This window comes from Diceros bicornis, chromosome 19 (genome assembly GCF_020826845.1).
Source record: "Diceros bicornis minor isolate mBicDic1 chromosome 19, mDicBic1.mat.cur, whole genome shotgun sequence".
NCBI classification, from domain to species: domain Eukaryota; kingdom Metazoa; phylum Chordata; class Mammalia; order Perissodactyla; family Rhinocerotidae; genus Diceros; species Diceros bicornis.
The window spans coordinates 32,154,784-32,168,745 of record NC_080758.1 but is presented as its reverse complement, the minus strand read 5'-3'; the positions used below and the strand labels follow the sequence as shown (position 1 = coordinate 32,168,745).

Sequence of the window (13,962 nt, the reverse complement as noted above, 5' to 3'; positions counted from 1 at the left end):
GTTCTCTCAAGCCCCCAACCCGCGTGCCTTCTTTTTTCTGATACTTATCCCGGCCGCTGGGCTCCCAGGAAGCGTCTCAGGTCCGCGCGGGAGCGTTTCCTCCGAGGCAGGGGCATGGGGTGGAAGGGGAAGAGGCCGAAACCCGGCGGTCGCAGAGCGGGAAGGATGGAAAGGACCTAGCGATGCCCGTATCGATTGCCGATGCAGGCCTGGAAGCCTAAGGAGAAAGGCAACCTCATATGCCCCACCTAGCCCTGAGCCCTGCGTTACAGCCGCTCGAGGGAACAGAGCCCAGGGGACGGCCCCTTCCAAGTTGGCGCCGAGGCGGGAAGTGCAAACTCCACAGCTGCAGGTGGGAGGCGGGCGGGGCCAATTCGAGACACTCCTCCCTTCCCTCTCTCCCTTCTGCCCCATGCTGGCCCCTGGCCAAGACGGGCGGCCCGGCTGTCTTCATCGCGAGAACTCGCCCGGGCAGGCGTGGGCTCGCACGGCGCAGCCGCAAAGCCCCCTGCACGTGACGCAGTGGCGCAACGCCCGTTGGAGGTTCTCTAGCGCCCACTTATTGGTCCGAAGCCTCCTCGCCCCACCCCTTCGATCGACCAATGGGTGGAGGCAGGGGCGTGCCCGTGAGGAGGGCGGCGGCGGCGCGGGGGTCCCTCCTGGAGCTCGGCGTTGAGCCCCCGCTGCCGCCGCGACCGCCGTAGCCGCCGCGACCGCCGTAGCCGCCGCTGTTGTGTTTGCCCGTCCCGGCCGCCGAGTGCTCCCCGCACGGTGAGACTGCTCCTCCTCCAGCCACCTCCCGGTTCCACCCGGCTCCCTGAGATCCCCTCCCGGCCGAGCCGCTGTCCTAGGCAGTCGGTGCCTGAGACTCCAACGGGCCGGGGCGGGGCTCCGCTGTCGGGGCCCGGCCCAGGAGGGCTCCGTGGTACCTGAGCTGGGGAGATGTCAGGCCCCGGGGTCACGGGTGACGGTTAGCTGGTGGAGCCGGGGTGTTTTCCGCGGCGCGCTGTCGGGGGCACGTGTGACACAGTGAGGGCGGGGGCGTAATGGGGTCAGCGCCGTCAGCACCCCCCTTATTGTCACCACCTCTCTGTGTGAGCTTGGACGAGTAGCCTCTCTGAGCCTCGCGTGCCTCGGCACCCTCAGGGAGGAGAGCGGTGATGTCGGGGAGTGCGGCCTCCCAAGATTCCTGCGTCAGCAGAGGTGAGGGTGGGGAGGGCGCAGGATTATCTCTGAGGGACAGAGCCGCTGCCTCGAAGTCCAGGATGAGTGTGATGGGGGGAGACACGTCCAGCCGCCATCAGTCCCTTCAGAAGATGAGAATGGGGCGGGGATGGGAACGCCACACCCGCGGGGATGGAGGCGGGAGAGGATACAGGGTCCTACACCGCGATCCCTGCTACCTCTAGGGGCTTGGCCAGCACCTCCGCTTTGTCACGCACCATGAGGGGTTCAATTTAGGTTCTGGACCACTGTTCCTGTTGGTGAGCAGGAGCCCTGTTGGACTGAGAAGGGAGGCCTTAGGTTGCCTTTCTTCTTGAATCTTGGCATTGGGAAGTGGGGGCAGGGCATTTCTCTGCCCTGGGAGCTAAGAAGGTCAGGGGCAGCTGTCACCCCCTACACCTGGCCTGGCCTCTACTTCTTGGGGCCTCCAGGTGACAGGCCCAGGGCGGGGCCTGGGTGGGGCAGGCCCGTAGAGGCTAGAGGGGTCTAAGCACCCTCTAGCTGGGGCTGTTGGGGGGTTGTGGGGAAGGGATGCTGGGCAGGCAGGGCAACACTTCTTGGGGAGACAGGAGAGTGTAGGATGGTGGGGATCCCTTACCCAGGTCACCCCTGATCTATCCACTTGTGAGAGGGAGAACACGCATACTTATCTTTGCACTTCTGGCATGCTGGGCGGAGGAGGAAATGGAGTCACATCCAGACTGAGTTGATGTAAAGCTACCACAACCACACCTGACCTCTGGCCTTGCTTTTCTAAGCTTTCTTCTAGTTTGCGGGCCCCCACTATGTGCCAGCCCCGTGTCAAGGTCTGGAGTCAGCAGGTCAGCTTGGCCTCAGTGGGTGCTCTTTTTACAAGCTTGAGCTTTAATGAGAGGCTGGACACTGTTTCTGCTGGACTGAGTCCTTAAGCCTGGACTAAGCCCTGGGCTGGGGTTGGGGAGGGTGGAAGGTTGTGGAGTTCCTGGCTCAGAAAATCCTTGAACAGGCTGAGAATGGGGATTGAGGAATGGATGAGAAACGAGGCCCCTAAAGGCTGGGGGTATGCTCCCAACCACAAAGCAGAGGACAAGCTGGGGCTGGCCCTGTGATGCCTGGATTTGGAGGCTGCCTCTGGGGCAGAGAAGTGGTGTGGGGGTGCACCTGTGGGGTGGACAGCCAGAGGGTGGCAGGTTCTGGAGCTCCACTTTGCCATAGACAAACTGTCTTTGGCCCTCCCTCCAGTCTGGAGCCTTGGGCCTAGAGTAGCAGCTAGCCCTGTGGGGCAGGAGTCTAGGGGGCTGAGAACTCTGGGTTCCTGTGTTACTGTCTGTCTGTCTGCCCACTTGCCATGTCCCTGGGTCTGCTCCTCAGGCCAGAGGCTCCACTGGGCCTGGCTGAACCGTGTCTAGGGTAGGGTTACCTCAAAGCAGCCTTTCTCTCTAAAGCTGAGAGGGACCTGAGCTGGCAGCTTTCTGTCTCCCAGAGAGAAGGCTTCCCTAATTTCCCTGAGAGTAACTGAGAGCCAAAGAAGCCCTGCAAAGCCCTTGTTCCAGCTTTCCAGCCCTCCCCGTCGTGTGACTGTCATGATACCACTCCTGACTTGTTGACAGCCCATCTAAGGGGGGGGGGATCTTTTTTTTTTTTTGCCGGGTGGGGGCATTTCCCAGGATGTACATTCTTCACATCTTCCTTGTGAGTCCCTCTGGTTGGGAGGGACAGTGGGCTCCCAGCAGTCTGCTCTCTGGCAATCCCTGGGGACCTGGCTGGCCTGAGAGTTGGGGAGGGGGAGGGAGGCCCCTCAACACTTGAGCTGTTTTCTGAGAAGGCAGAAATCCCTGGGGCCCACCCTGAGGGCCATTCCTGGCTGTTCCAGGATTGACCTGAAGTGCCTCTCCATCAGTGCTGCCCTGAAACGGCTGTTGCTTTGGAAACCAGGCCTTTGGGGGTTTGCTTTTTGCGAAGGTGGGGGTGGAGTGGGGAGCATTGTCACAGAGCTTTTCAGGCATCAGCTGCACTGAACCCTCCGAGGAAGAGGCCACTGCTTATTCCTGTGTTACAGGTGAGGAAGCTGAGGCACAGAGACGCGAAGTAACTTGCCCGTGCAGCCTGAATTTGAACCAGAACTGCTGGGCTCTGGACCTATGCTCCTGACCTTGTCCCTGCTGCCTCTAGGGGGCTGTGCGGTTTGGGCCATGCTCAGGACTTGGCTGGCACAGGAAGAGGCCTAGGGTTGCCAGGGGGCCTAGCGGTTCCCTGTAGGCACAGTTGCAGCAGGAGGAGGCCTGCTTCTGATGAGGAATTATGTTGGACAAGAGTGGCTCCCAGGGGACAGTGACTCGCAGGGCTCTCTGCTGGCAGGGGACAGTGACTGGAGGCTTGCTTTTTCCAGCCTCCTCTGGGCCCCTAAAGTCACTTGCCTCCCCTCTCTGTGTTCTCACTGCCACAGGGTTACAGGCAGTGCCTGAGTGCTTGGTCCATATGAGCTCTGGGCAGTGCACGAGACGTGGATCCTGCCCTCAGTAGGCTTTCCATCTCTTCAGGGTGGCATGGGCCCCCCTCGATTATGGCAAGGCTAGAAGAATGCCCAGTGGGAGGCCGCACTGTGAGATGGGGGAAGGGAGTGCCCTCCAGGGCAAGGGTTGGCTAAGAGGGTAGGGTAAGGAGTTCCTCTTCCTGAGAGCCTCCGGTATAGAGTCACTGGCCCTGGCGTGCCACATCTGCCTAGAGGGCCCAGCCAAGGCCATGCTTAGGCTCCCCTTAGTTTGGTCATTTATTCATTTAACAAATAGAAATTGAACACAGCAGCTCCCTGCCAGGTGCTGGGCTGGGTGCTGGGGACACAGGGTTTGGCAAAAACACAGTCACTGCCCATGTAAGGTGGGGGACATAGATATCAAATGATCCCAGAAGTGAGAAAGGGGATCCTTTTAAGATTTTCAGGCCTAGCCCAGGATGGGTGGGGGTGGGGTGGGGTTCTGCTACCCTAAAAAGGTCCTCTGGAGCTGAGATCCAGGCTAAGGTCTGGATGGGGAACAGGATTTTTCTGGGCAGAGGGGATGGCCTGGGTGAAGGCAGGCAGGCAACAGGCAGTGGGTTTTGGGGGAGACAGGGAGGGGCCCTGCATGTACTGGGTCAGAGTGTTTTGTGAAGAGTCCTCAGGAGCCTTTGCTCACCAGCCACTGGTTAAGTGTCCTGGGAGATGGGTGGACCTTGTGGACATTGGGCTGTCATTCCTCCATGGATGCAGAAGTGTGGCTGGAGCAGCCTCTGCGATAGGTAGGAAGAGGGCCTGGTCATGTATTCCATCTGTTGGCCGTTTTTCACATGCTCTGAGTCCACAGCTTTGGGGGTGGCTGGAGTGGGTGGGTTGGGGACAATCCTCTCTCCAAGGGCCAGGTTCCCTGGGGACAAGCTGGGCATTCCAGGGCTAAGGGTCTGCCCTTCTGGGGCTGACCCCAGAGCAGCCCTGGCCAGAGATGAGTAAGGGCATAGTTCCCTTCCCTGCACCCTGGGCTGGGGCCTGGGAGCTAGCCTCCCATTGCGGGGTGCTGGCCTGGGGCTGTGCCTGCCGGGCCGTTCCTGCGTTCCTAAGACCCAAGCCTTGCCCTTCTCTGCACCTCCCTAGGCCACCTTCCAACAGGGGAATCCTGGTACCCTCCTTCTACTAGGGGGCTTGGGCCTGGGTGGGCTTCTCTCATACTGGAAATGGGGAAATGGGGAGGCAAGTGAGCCTTGCTCCCACCACTGCCCAGCACCTGAGGGACCTCAAGGTCATGCCCTCCACCAGCACAGCCCTGACTATGAGGCCAGCTGTGGTTTCTCTTCATTCTCTGGACTAGCCAAGGTCATTCATGGGTCACTCATCTCTAAATACTTGTGTATCTCTGAAAAATAAGGACATACTTCTCTGTGTAATACAGCTCCGTTATCTCACCTAACAAGATCAGCCCTTTCTTAATGTCGTCTAAGATCCAGCCCCATTCACATCTCCCGATTATCCCCCAAATGTCTTTTTTTATAGGTAGTTAAAAACCCCCTACCCCATTTATTTTTCTTCTTGCAACTGATGTGGTGGAAAAAACCAGGTCAGTTGTCCCATAGAGTATCCTGCCTTCTTGGTCTCTGTGTTAATCTAGAACAGCGGTTGGCAAACTTTTTCTGTGAAGGGTCAGATAGTAAATATTTTCGACTTTGCAGCTGTGTGGTCTCTCTCACAGCTACTCAAGGTAGTTTTGCTTTAGTGCAAAAGCAGTTTTAGACAACATATAACAAATGAGTGTGGCTGTACCTAATAAAACTGCACAAAAAACAGGCGGCGGCCCCACAGGCTGTGGTTTGTCCATTCCATATCTAGAACAACATCTTCTCCTTTATTTTTCTTCTTGTAGTTTGAAAAAGAAAAAACAGGTCGGTTGTCCTGTAGAATACCCTGCTTTCTGGGTTTGTCTCATTGCTTTCTCGTGGAGTCATTTAATTTGTTCCATTAATTTTTGTGTTTTCAGTAAGTGGGAAATTGGAGCTAGGGACTTGATTAGATCCATGTTAGACATTTTGGGCAGGACCCCCTTATCAGTGATGCTGTGACCTCATGCTGCTTCATATGAGGAGGCATCACTGTGTCAGGCTGCCCCCTGTGAGGGAGGGGAGATCTACTCGTGCGTGACTGGCTCATGTCACATCCCTCCATTGCAAACTTGTGTCATTCCCCTTAAGAACTCCAGGTCATCTGTCGGTGGCACTTGGGCATCTGCTAGCATCCACTCCATCACCCTTTCCCCCCTGGTTTAGCATCCACTGACTCACTGCCTCTAGTATTTGTTTCTTTGGGGGTTGCAGAATCACTTAGCATTTGGCTATTCCTTTGTTATTTAATAGCAAGAATTCTTCTGTAAAGAAGAGCTTTCCTTTAACCATCAGGGCAATTTGGTTACCGGAAAGGCGAAGAGACAGGCTGAATTATTATTCTTTATTGCCAATTTTCAGAGTAAAGAGTTAGGGCATTGCTACTGGCAGTGGTGAAAAATGAGGGTTTGGCTTTGTTTTGCTTTCTCTCTTCTTTTTTGTAATCTCTGTGAATGCTCCAATTTTATGTATTCCATCTGTTTCTGTCAATTGCACTCATTATTCTTTTTGATGCTTAGCTGGTCCCAGCTCAGCCCCTCAGAGGCTCACACAGGCTTCCTGGGGGTACCTCCTGCTGCTCCTGTCCTGAGGGTGCCCTTGGGGAGCTGAGCTGGGAGGCTGGCCCCTAGAATCAGGCCAGAGTCTGAATGGTGGGTTCTTATGGAGGCAGACCCTCCAAGGGGGTTTGTTCTGTACATGGCCCTGACCGATAGAAGGAGGGAAAGCTCCACGGACGTGTTTATCTTTTATGGGCCCTCATTCTTGCCCCCCTCCAAGCATACTGTTGACTCTGACCTGGACCCAGCTGCACTGGGAGTGTGACCTAAATAATGTAGCCTCTGGCTGCAGGAGGGTACAGCCCTTGGGGTCATCAGCACCAGAACTGGCCCCTGGAGAGTGCCAATAATGTCCTCCTCATGTCCAGGCTGCCCTTCCCATCAGCCTCAGGTGGGCTGGGCACAAGAGTCCTGTGCTGGCACTTTGGCACCCAGAAGCAGCTCAGCACATGCTGGCCGGGCTCTGGGTCAGTAGGGTGTCAGGCAGGGGTGAGGGCTCTTGGTGAATGTGGGGAGTAGGGGCAGAAGTCCCCTGTGCTAGAGGGCGCAGGCACCACTTGGGCTGCTGAGAGCAGCAGGGGTTTGGGTCTTTCTTAAAGGGAGATCTCTGCTCTCCCCTAGCCGTGGGCCCATGTGTGGCCCTGACCCCTGCCCTCCCCACTCCCCACCCTTCAGGCTCCTACTGGTGTCCCTGGAGCATGGGAGGCTGCTGAGCTTGAGCAGCGGTGTCCGTCAGGAGCTGCGTGTCTCACCCCGTGGCAGGGAGGGCGTCCATGGCTGCAGCCAACAAGGGTGAGTGCCTTCCTGGCCTGGTGGGGTTTGCACAAGTCTTCCAGCAGGCCCTGGTGGGAGGGGGCATTGCGTCATGTGGGGCCTGCATCGGCTACGTGTGTGTGTGTGTGTGTGTGTGTGTGTGTGTGTGAATGTGAGTATGAATTACACTACATCAGTAATTACAGCAGTATTTGTGCCAGGTCCGGGGCTCATCCAAGCCCTAGCAGGGAACCTAGGGACCCCTGCTGGCTCCTTGGTGTGCTGGTCTATGGAGGGGTGTGCCCTTGTGTCCCCATGTTCCAGCCTTCCTGTTTCACTGCAGGGTTTGAGGGGCAGGAGGGGCTTGTGGTGAGTACTGAGGCTGATGAGGTGGGTATGACCATAGCAAGCTGTGGAAGGGAATTTGGGTTTCATTCAGAGTCCAGCAGGGCTCATAGAGGGTTGTAGGCAAGGGAGGCCTGATAAGATTTGAGGGTCAGGTCTGGGGGGCTCAGCAGGCAATGTGAAGTGCCAAGCTGGCCGCCCGGGCCTCCACTGAGTGTCCAAGAACCCAGGCCCAGGCTGACCCAGGCCATCCCACCAAAAGGACCCTAGGCAGGGCTCTTGGGGGGCCTAGGGGCTGTGGGGGCCAGAGATGACTGGGGTCATGCTCTTGGCAGGACAGGCTTCCCCAAACCCAGGTCCTCAACTCAGCTCCCACTACTCTGCCTGTCTCAACTCCCTGCCTCCTGGCCTTGGAGGACCCAGCTCTGCTGGAGACAGCTGAGGGCTTTTTGGAGAGTTAAGCAGAGGAAGGAAGGGCGTCTGGCTGGGATCTGGGAGGCTCCCCTAGGTTCTTCCATCTTTGCTGCCAGTGATCAGTGATGAGGTTTAGAGGCAGCTGCAGCCTCTCCTAGGTGGGCTCAGTGTGGTGTTTGGCCCTCTTTGTTTCTCTCATACCCAGGAAGTTTCCATAGAGCCCGTTCCTGTCCCTGCCCCCCTCCCTTCTCAGGTTGGGGTCATCAGAGGGGCAGGCAGCGTCCTCAGGCACTGACAGACCTGGAAGAGAATGTCCCAGAGATGGGGAGCTTGGCCTGTGAAGGAGACCACCAAGCAGGGCATCCAGAGGCCTGGCGCTGAGTCCCACACTGCCTAGGGCTCGTTGAGAGTCTAGAGGACTGTCTCTTCCTGTCTCTGGCGTCAGCCTCATGCCCTCTAAGTGAGGGGTCATATTAGCTAATCCCTGAATCCCCCCTACACTCATTCTCGGGGGGGTATTTTTTGTGGGAGAACAGGGCAGGTAGAGGCACGTAGGGGGCCTCAAGCCTCATGATCCCCAGTGTCCAGTAGGATGTGGCCAGTGAAAGGAGCCCAGCCAATGGGTGCTGGGTGAGGTCAAGGGCAGTTGCAGGGGGTGGGGAGGCGACAAGGAGGAGTAGTTTCCTGGGGGTAGAGGAAGCCAGCAGACCCTGGAGCCCTCTCCCACTCTCTTCCTAGGCAACAAGCCCAGAGTCCGGAGTATCCGCTTTGCGGCAGGTCATGATGCAGAAAGCTCCCAGAGCCACGTCCACTTTGATGAGAAGTTGCATGACTCAGTGGTCATGGTCACCCAGGAGAGCGACAGCAGCTTTCTAGTCAAGGTACGGGCACACCTCCCCCTCATCAGCCTTACTCCCTCCACCTGCTCCCCGGCCCTGCCTGGCTTCCTGGGCCTGTCTGTTCCATTTCCCCTAAGCTGGCTTCATAGGCACATCTTTGTCCCTCCCTGGGCCTTGGTTTCCCACCTGTAAAGTGGGAGGTGGTGAGAATGCAAGGAGATGAGCGCATTTAGAATATTCCTTGAACGAGGGGGAGTGGAGCCGCCGGTAACAAGGTGAGCAGAGCTGCTGTTATCTTTGGCATCACTCCAACAATAGCAACACCCCAACAATGGCCTATGGGGCCGCAGGCCTGGGTTTAGGTCTAGGTGTGCTGTTCTGGCTCTGTGACTTTGGGCAGGCCACCTGTTTCTTATTCTCTGAAATGAAGACAATTCCCACCCCACAGAGTTGGTGCAAGAATGAAATGGAAGAATGTATGTATGTGACACAGGTGTGAGGCTAATTATGTGATAACAAGGTGTGACTTTATTTACCCTTCTTTGCCAAACCTCTGGCTGATTTAGGCTCTTTGTTGGACTATGTCTTTATTACCCCCATGTTTTCTGCTGGTGGAGCCCCCACCTCTCCTAGTGGTCACACCTCATGCACCCTTCAGTATGGCTCCTCCAACTGCTGGGACATTGTCAGATCCCACATCCACTTGAGAGGGGCAGGAGGCAGTCTCTGGAGGGGATGGATTTGGGGGAAACGGGTTGAGGTGAGGCCCTCAGGTTGGACAATAAACCAGGGCTCCAGAGTTGAGCAGGAGTGCCTGGGGTAGGGGAGTGAGGGGCATCTGGTCTCCATCAAGACCACCCTGAGGAGGGGCACAGATTCTTGTCCAACTCTAAAATCCATGCTCTTTCTCCTACAGCTGACCACTTTCCCAAGGGAATAAACAGAGTGAACCAAAACTTTAAAAAATAGCTCCCTTCCCCTCCCGCCCCCCCCATTGCAAAATCCATTCATGTCTATTAGGGAAAATTTGGAAGACAGAGAAAACTATAAAGAAATTTAAGGGGGCCAGCCGGGTGGCGTAGCAGTTAAGTGCGCGCACTCCGCTGCTGGTGGCCCGGGTTCGGATCCCAGGTGCGCACCAACGCACCGCTTGTCAGGCCATGCTGTGGCGGCATCCCATATGAAGTGGGGGAAGATGGGCACAGATGTTAGCCCAGGGCCAGTCTTCCTCAGCAAAAAGAGGAGGATTGGCGTGGATGTTAGCTCAGGGCTGATCTTCCTCACAAAAAAAAAAAGAAAAGAAATTTAAAAGTACCCACAATCATACTATCCAGAAATAACCGTGGTAAATATTTTGATGTGTGTCATTTCAGCCTTTTTTTTAGCTTCGTTTCCAAAAACAAAAAGCTGGTATAACAGCATACACACTGTTTTTTGCTTGCTTTTGTTGTGAACTGTCTCTTGCCCGTGTCAGTAAATAATTTTCCACGAGATTTTACAACTGCCTGGTATTCCATTATATGCATCATCCTTGATTTAGCTGGTTCCCTATTTCTGGTGTTACGGCTATTTCTATTTTTCACTGTTTTAAATAGAGCAGTGGTGAGTACTTTTTTGCACATCTCTGAGTATTTCCCCTGGAAAATTCTGCAAGTGGTGCAGCTGGGTCGCAGGGTCACGGTGGCAGGTACAGCCAGAAAGCCCTCTTGAGAGGTGTGCCCTCCACTTGCAGAGTGTGGGAGCACATGGATTGAGCTTTATTATGCAGTGACGTCAGCCTGCTCTTGGAGAAAGGCTAAATGCTCCATGCAGCCAGTCCCAGCTGGCCCCAGGGTCAGGGCCGTCCAGCCCCTGAAACTGTGAGCGGGAGGGTGTGTGCTCACGTGAGCTGTGGGTACAGCATGCACCCCTGTGCCTCCTGGACTGGCACTCCGGTCAGCCTACCCCCTCAGCAGCCAACCTGGCTTGTGACCCTTCACACGACTGGAGTTTCCAAGGATGGCATCTGTCCCAGAGGGCATTGGTTGCCAAGCACTGTGTATGAACAACAAAAATTGCTTGGGCCGTGAGTTGGGGCTGCTGGGCACAGTGAGCCTTTGAGTGGGCAGGCAGGCATCCATGTTCAGGTGCCAGCAGGGCAGGCAGGAGCCTGGGTTCAATGGCTGGTGCCGGGCCTGTGGGCTAGCTCTGGACTGACACAGCTGGTCTAGTGTCTGTTTTTCTAATTCTGTCTCATCCTTCTTCCTGTGCTATCCGTGTTGCCTGGTGTCTCCACTTGAGTGACTAGAGGACCAGTGTCCCTGACCCCAGGCTATTGGCTCTGGGCAGGTGCTGGTAGTGGTGAATGGTGAATGTCCTGTGTCATGGGACTTTGAGCTTTCCCTGTGGGCAATGGCTGGTGCCTTGCTGTGTGCCACACATGGCAGGAGTGGCCAAGAGGTCTAGGGAAAACTTACCCTGGCCACACTGTGTGGCCTCCAGCCAGTCGTTTCCTAACTTCCATTTCCTCATTTATAAAATGGCCGAGGAGCTGCGGGGCCCTTGAGACAGCTGCTGAGGGCTGTGCTGGCTGAGTTGTGGGGATGAGGTCCTGAGGGGAAAGGCCTGGAGCCACCAGGCTGGGGATGTTGACCAGCTGGAGTGGTGGAGGGAATTCGGCTCCCCTGGGATCTCCAAGGAAGCAGGTGCAGGGGCCCACAGGATCAGGGGTGGCATGACCTGAGCTGGTCCTGGGGGAGGCTGTAAGTAAAGGTGCCTCCTTCCCCCACCCTTCCTGCTGCAGGTTGGCTTCCTGAAGATCCTGCACAGGTATGAGATTACCTTCACTCTGCCCCTGGTGCACAAGCTGAGCAAGGACATCCGAGAGGCACCTGTCCCCAGCCTGCACCTCAAGCTCCTCAGCATCATGCCCATCTCGGAAGGTGCGTCCCCTGCTCAGGGTGCTGGAGGCCTGCCCTCTTCCATCAGGGTCTGGGTGTGCGTGGGAGTGAGAGCATGGGGTGCTCCCTTCCCCCCATCTGGGTGGACCAGCAGCTCAGCAATTGGGACATGATGCCTCTTTATGGGCTTGCAGAGTGGTAACTTGGCAGGTCCCATGCTCCAGGCCTCCCTCCCTGGACAGAAGTCCATGGGCTCACACTGTTGGCCTGTGCTGCCCATCGTCTGATAGTGGCTCCCATCATCCCACTGAGGTAACTAAGGAACTGGCTCTGGGCCTCCAGCCCTCCCTCCCACCTGCCACTCAAGAAAAATCTGCCAGAGCCTCAGGAACTCTGGGTAGCTACCTCCTAGCACCTGCCAGTCCCGGGCTTTGGGCTTCAGGCTGCTTCTCCCTACCCTGCCTGTTTCAGGCCCTTCCCCTCACCTCCCCCCACAGCCTGAAGAGGGTTGGGTGTCCGTTTCACAGTGTGCTGAAGCCCCAGCTCCAGTTTCATGTCCCCCTACCTCCTTCCCATGACTTTGCCTTTAAGTAGATTGAGTGAGCCCCCTTAGGCCTTTGCCTCCTGCCACCTGATTTGCTCAAGGCCTGCCCTGCCCCCCTTTTTTCCCCATCACCCCCTCTCCCTACCTGCCTTTTTGGGGAATCAGCAGGCCCTCCAGGAAGCCTGAGTTTGACCCCATAATGGGGTCTCTTAGGCCAGAGGCATATAGAGGTCACTGAAGAATGGGAAGTTTCCGAGGCCTGTGCGCCCAGCCCTGGGGGGATAGGTCCTGGGCCATCTTTGCTCCCTTGGAGGAAGCAGCCAGTCTTGGTGGTGGGTGGGGGCCGGTGAGTGCTGGCGGGACAGGAATGGGAAATGAGGCCACGGAGGTGCTGACCACCATGGGCTGTCCCTGGGCAGGTTACAGTGTCAAGTGTGAATACTCGGCACACAAGGAGGGCGTCCTCAAGGAGGAGATGCTGCTAGCCTGTGAAGGTGGCACCGGGACCTACGTGCGCGTCATGGTGCAGGCGCGCGTCATGGGTGAGAGCATGAGGCACAAGTCTGGCTAGAGAAGGGAAGTGCCAGCTTGGCCACAAGGGGTTTCCACCATCCTGCCAGAGCTCCCTCTGAAAAAGGGATCCTTGCCCTGGCCCAGGGTTCCCAACCTCCTTGACAGGTGTCTTTCTCCCCACCCCTAGCAGAGCCAGGAGGGAAGGTGGAGGGGTCCCCTTGGAGGGGGTGGAGCCAGGGTCCAGCCTGGCATACTGACTTGTCGCCCGCCTTGCAGACCGGCACCACGGCACACCCATGCTGCTGGATGGTGTCAAGTGCGTGGGTGCCGAGCTAGAATACGACTCGGAGCACAGTGACTGGCACGGCTTCGACTGAGGCCCGCGCCCGCTGGCCTTGGGGCCCCTCAGCCTTAAACCCCACCTCATCTCCGGAATGCTGCGTGATGGTGTGGCTTCCTCGCCCCTCCCCTCCCCGGGTGGGCGTGGGGGTGGAGCGTCCAGGGGCTTCCCCCGGCCTCGCCCATGCCTCTCACCTCTGCCTTCATTTGTGCCCCCTCCCTGCCTCTCGTAAGTCCTCCTCTCCCACTTTCTCCTCTCTGTGTGCCTCAGTCTCCTGCCGAAGAAATGGGCTGAGCCCCCAAGGAGGCTATGTGAGGAGGGGAGGGAGAGGGGCTGGGGTGGGTTCTACTCACCCCCCACCCCAAGCCACAGGGGCTCTAGCCAGGGCGAGGAGAGGAGGGAAGGAGCTGGCTCTGTGACGCTGTCGCCCCATTATTGCTGCTGCTGTCTCGCTTCAGCCACCTCTCCTGCGCCCTCCCTCTTTCCCACTGCTGTCCACGGGGGGGTGGGGGGGGGTGCAGTCTCCAACCCCTACTCCCCATGTCTGTGTTACTTGATTTTTAAACAACTGGTTGGGATGAAACTAAAGAAATAAAACTTTCAGTGGATACTGGAGGCCAGTGGGAATGTTGTTCTCCAGGTCCCTGAGAACACCCAGTCTTTCCCAGATGGGCCAAGGAACACATTTGGCTAAACTTATTCTTTTAGGAAGCAAGGGCACTTAATGGTATTATACTGCTTAGCCCCAAAAGAATTACGCACAGGTTGTGGCATTGTAGGCCTGGGAATAGTTGCCAAGACAGAGTTTGGATGGGGAGGGGCCTTCTGCCCAGGGCAGAGAGAGGTCTTATCGTCAGGTTGGGAGTTCTGTTTGGGATGCTTGATAGGGAGACAGCAGCACCCGGTGCTGGTCAGTTCCCAGCCCCTTTCTTTGTTGAACCGTGGCCCCCTC

General features: G+C 56.9%; 1 protein-coding gene across 1 annotated transcript; it reads left to right on the top strand.

Moving 5' to 3' along the window:
* Nucleotides 1-662: 662 nt before the first annotated feature.
* Nucleotides 663-13,625, top strand: ADISSP (adipose secreted signaling protein). Its single transcript, XM_058563126.1, has 6 exons — nt 663-771; nt 7,059-7,175; nt 8,634-8,776; nt 11,517-11,655; nt 12,577-12,699; nt 12,947-13,625. Exons 2-6 carry the CDS (start codon nt 7,157-7,159, stop codon nt 13,045-13,047), a joined length of 525 nt encoding a protein of 174 aa, XP_058419109.1. The 5' UTR covers nt 663-771; nt 7,059-7,156; the 3' UTR covers nt 13,048-13,625.
* Nucleotides 13,626-13,962: the final 337 nt, after the last annotated feature.

What these genes read in the sequence shown, in the direction of transcription:
- ADISSP (XM_058563126.1), top strand. An exon ending in ACAGCAGCTTTCTAGTCAAG is followed by an intron (nt 8,777 to 11,516) that starts GTACGGGCACAC and finishes TTCCTGCTGCAG; the next exon opens with GTTGGCTTCCTGAAGATCCT. An exon ending in CATCATGCCCATCTCGGAAG is followed by an intron (nt 11,656 to 12,576) that starts GTGCGTCCCCTG and finishes GTCCCTGGGCAG; the next exon opens with GTTACAGTGTCAAGTGTGAA.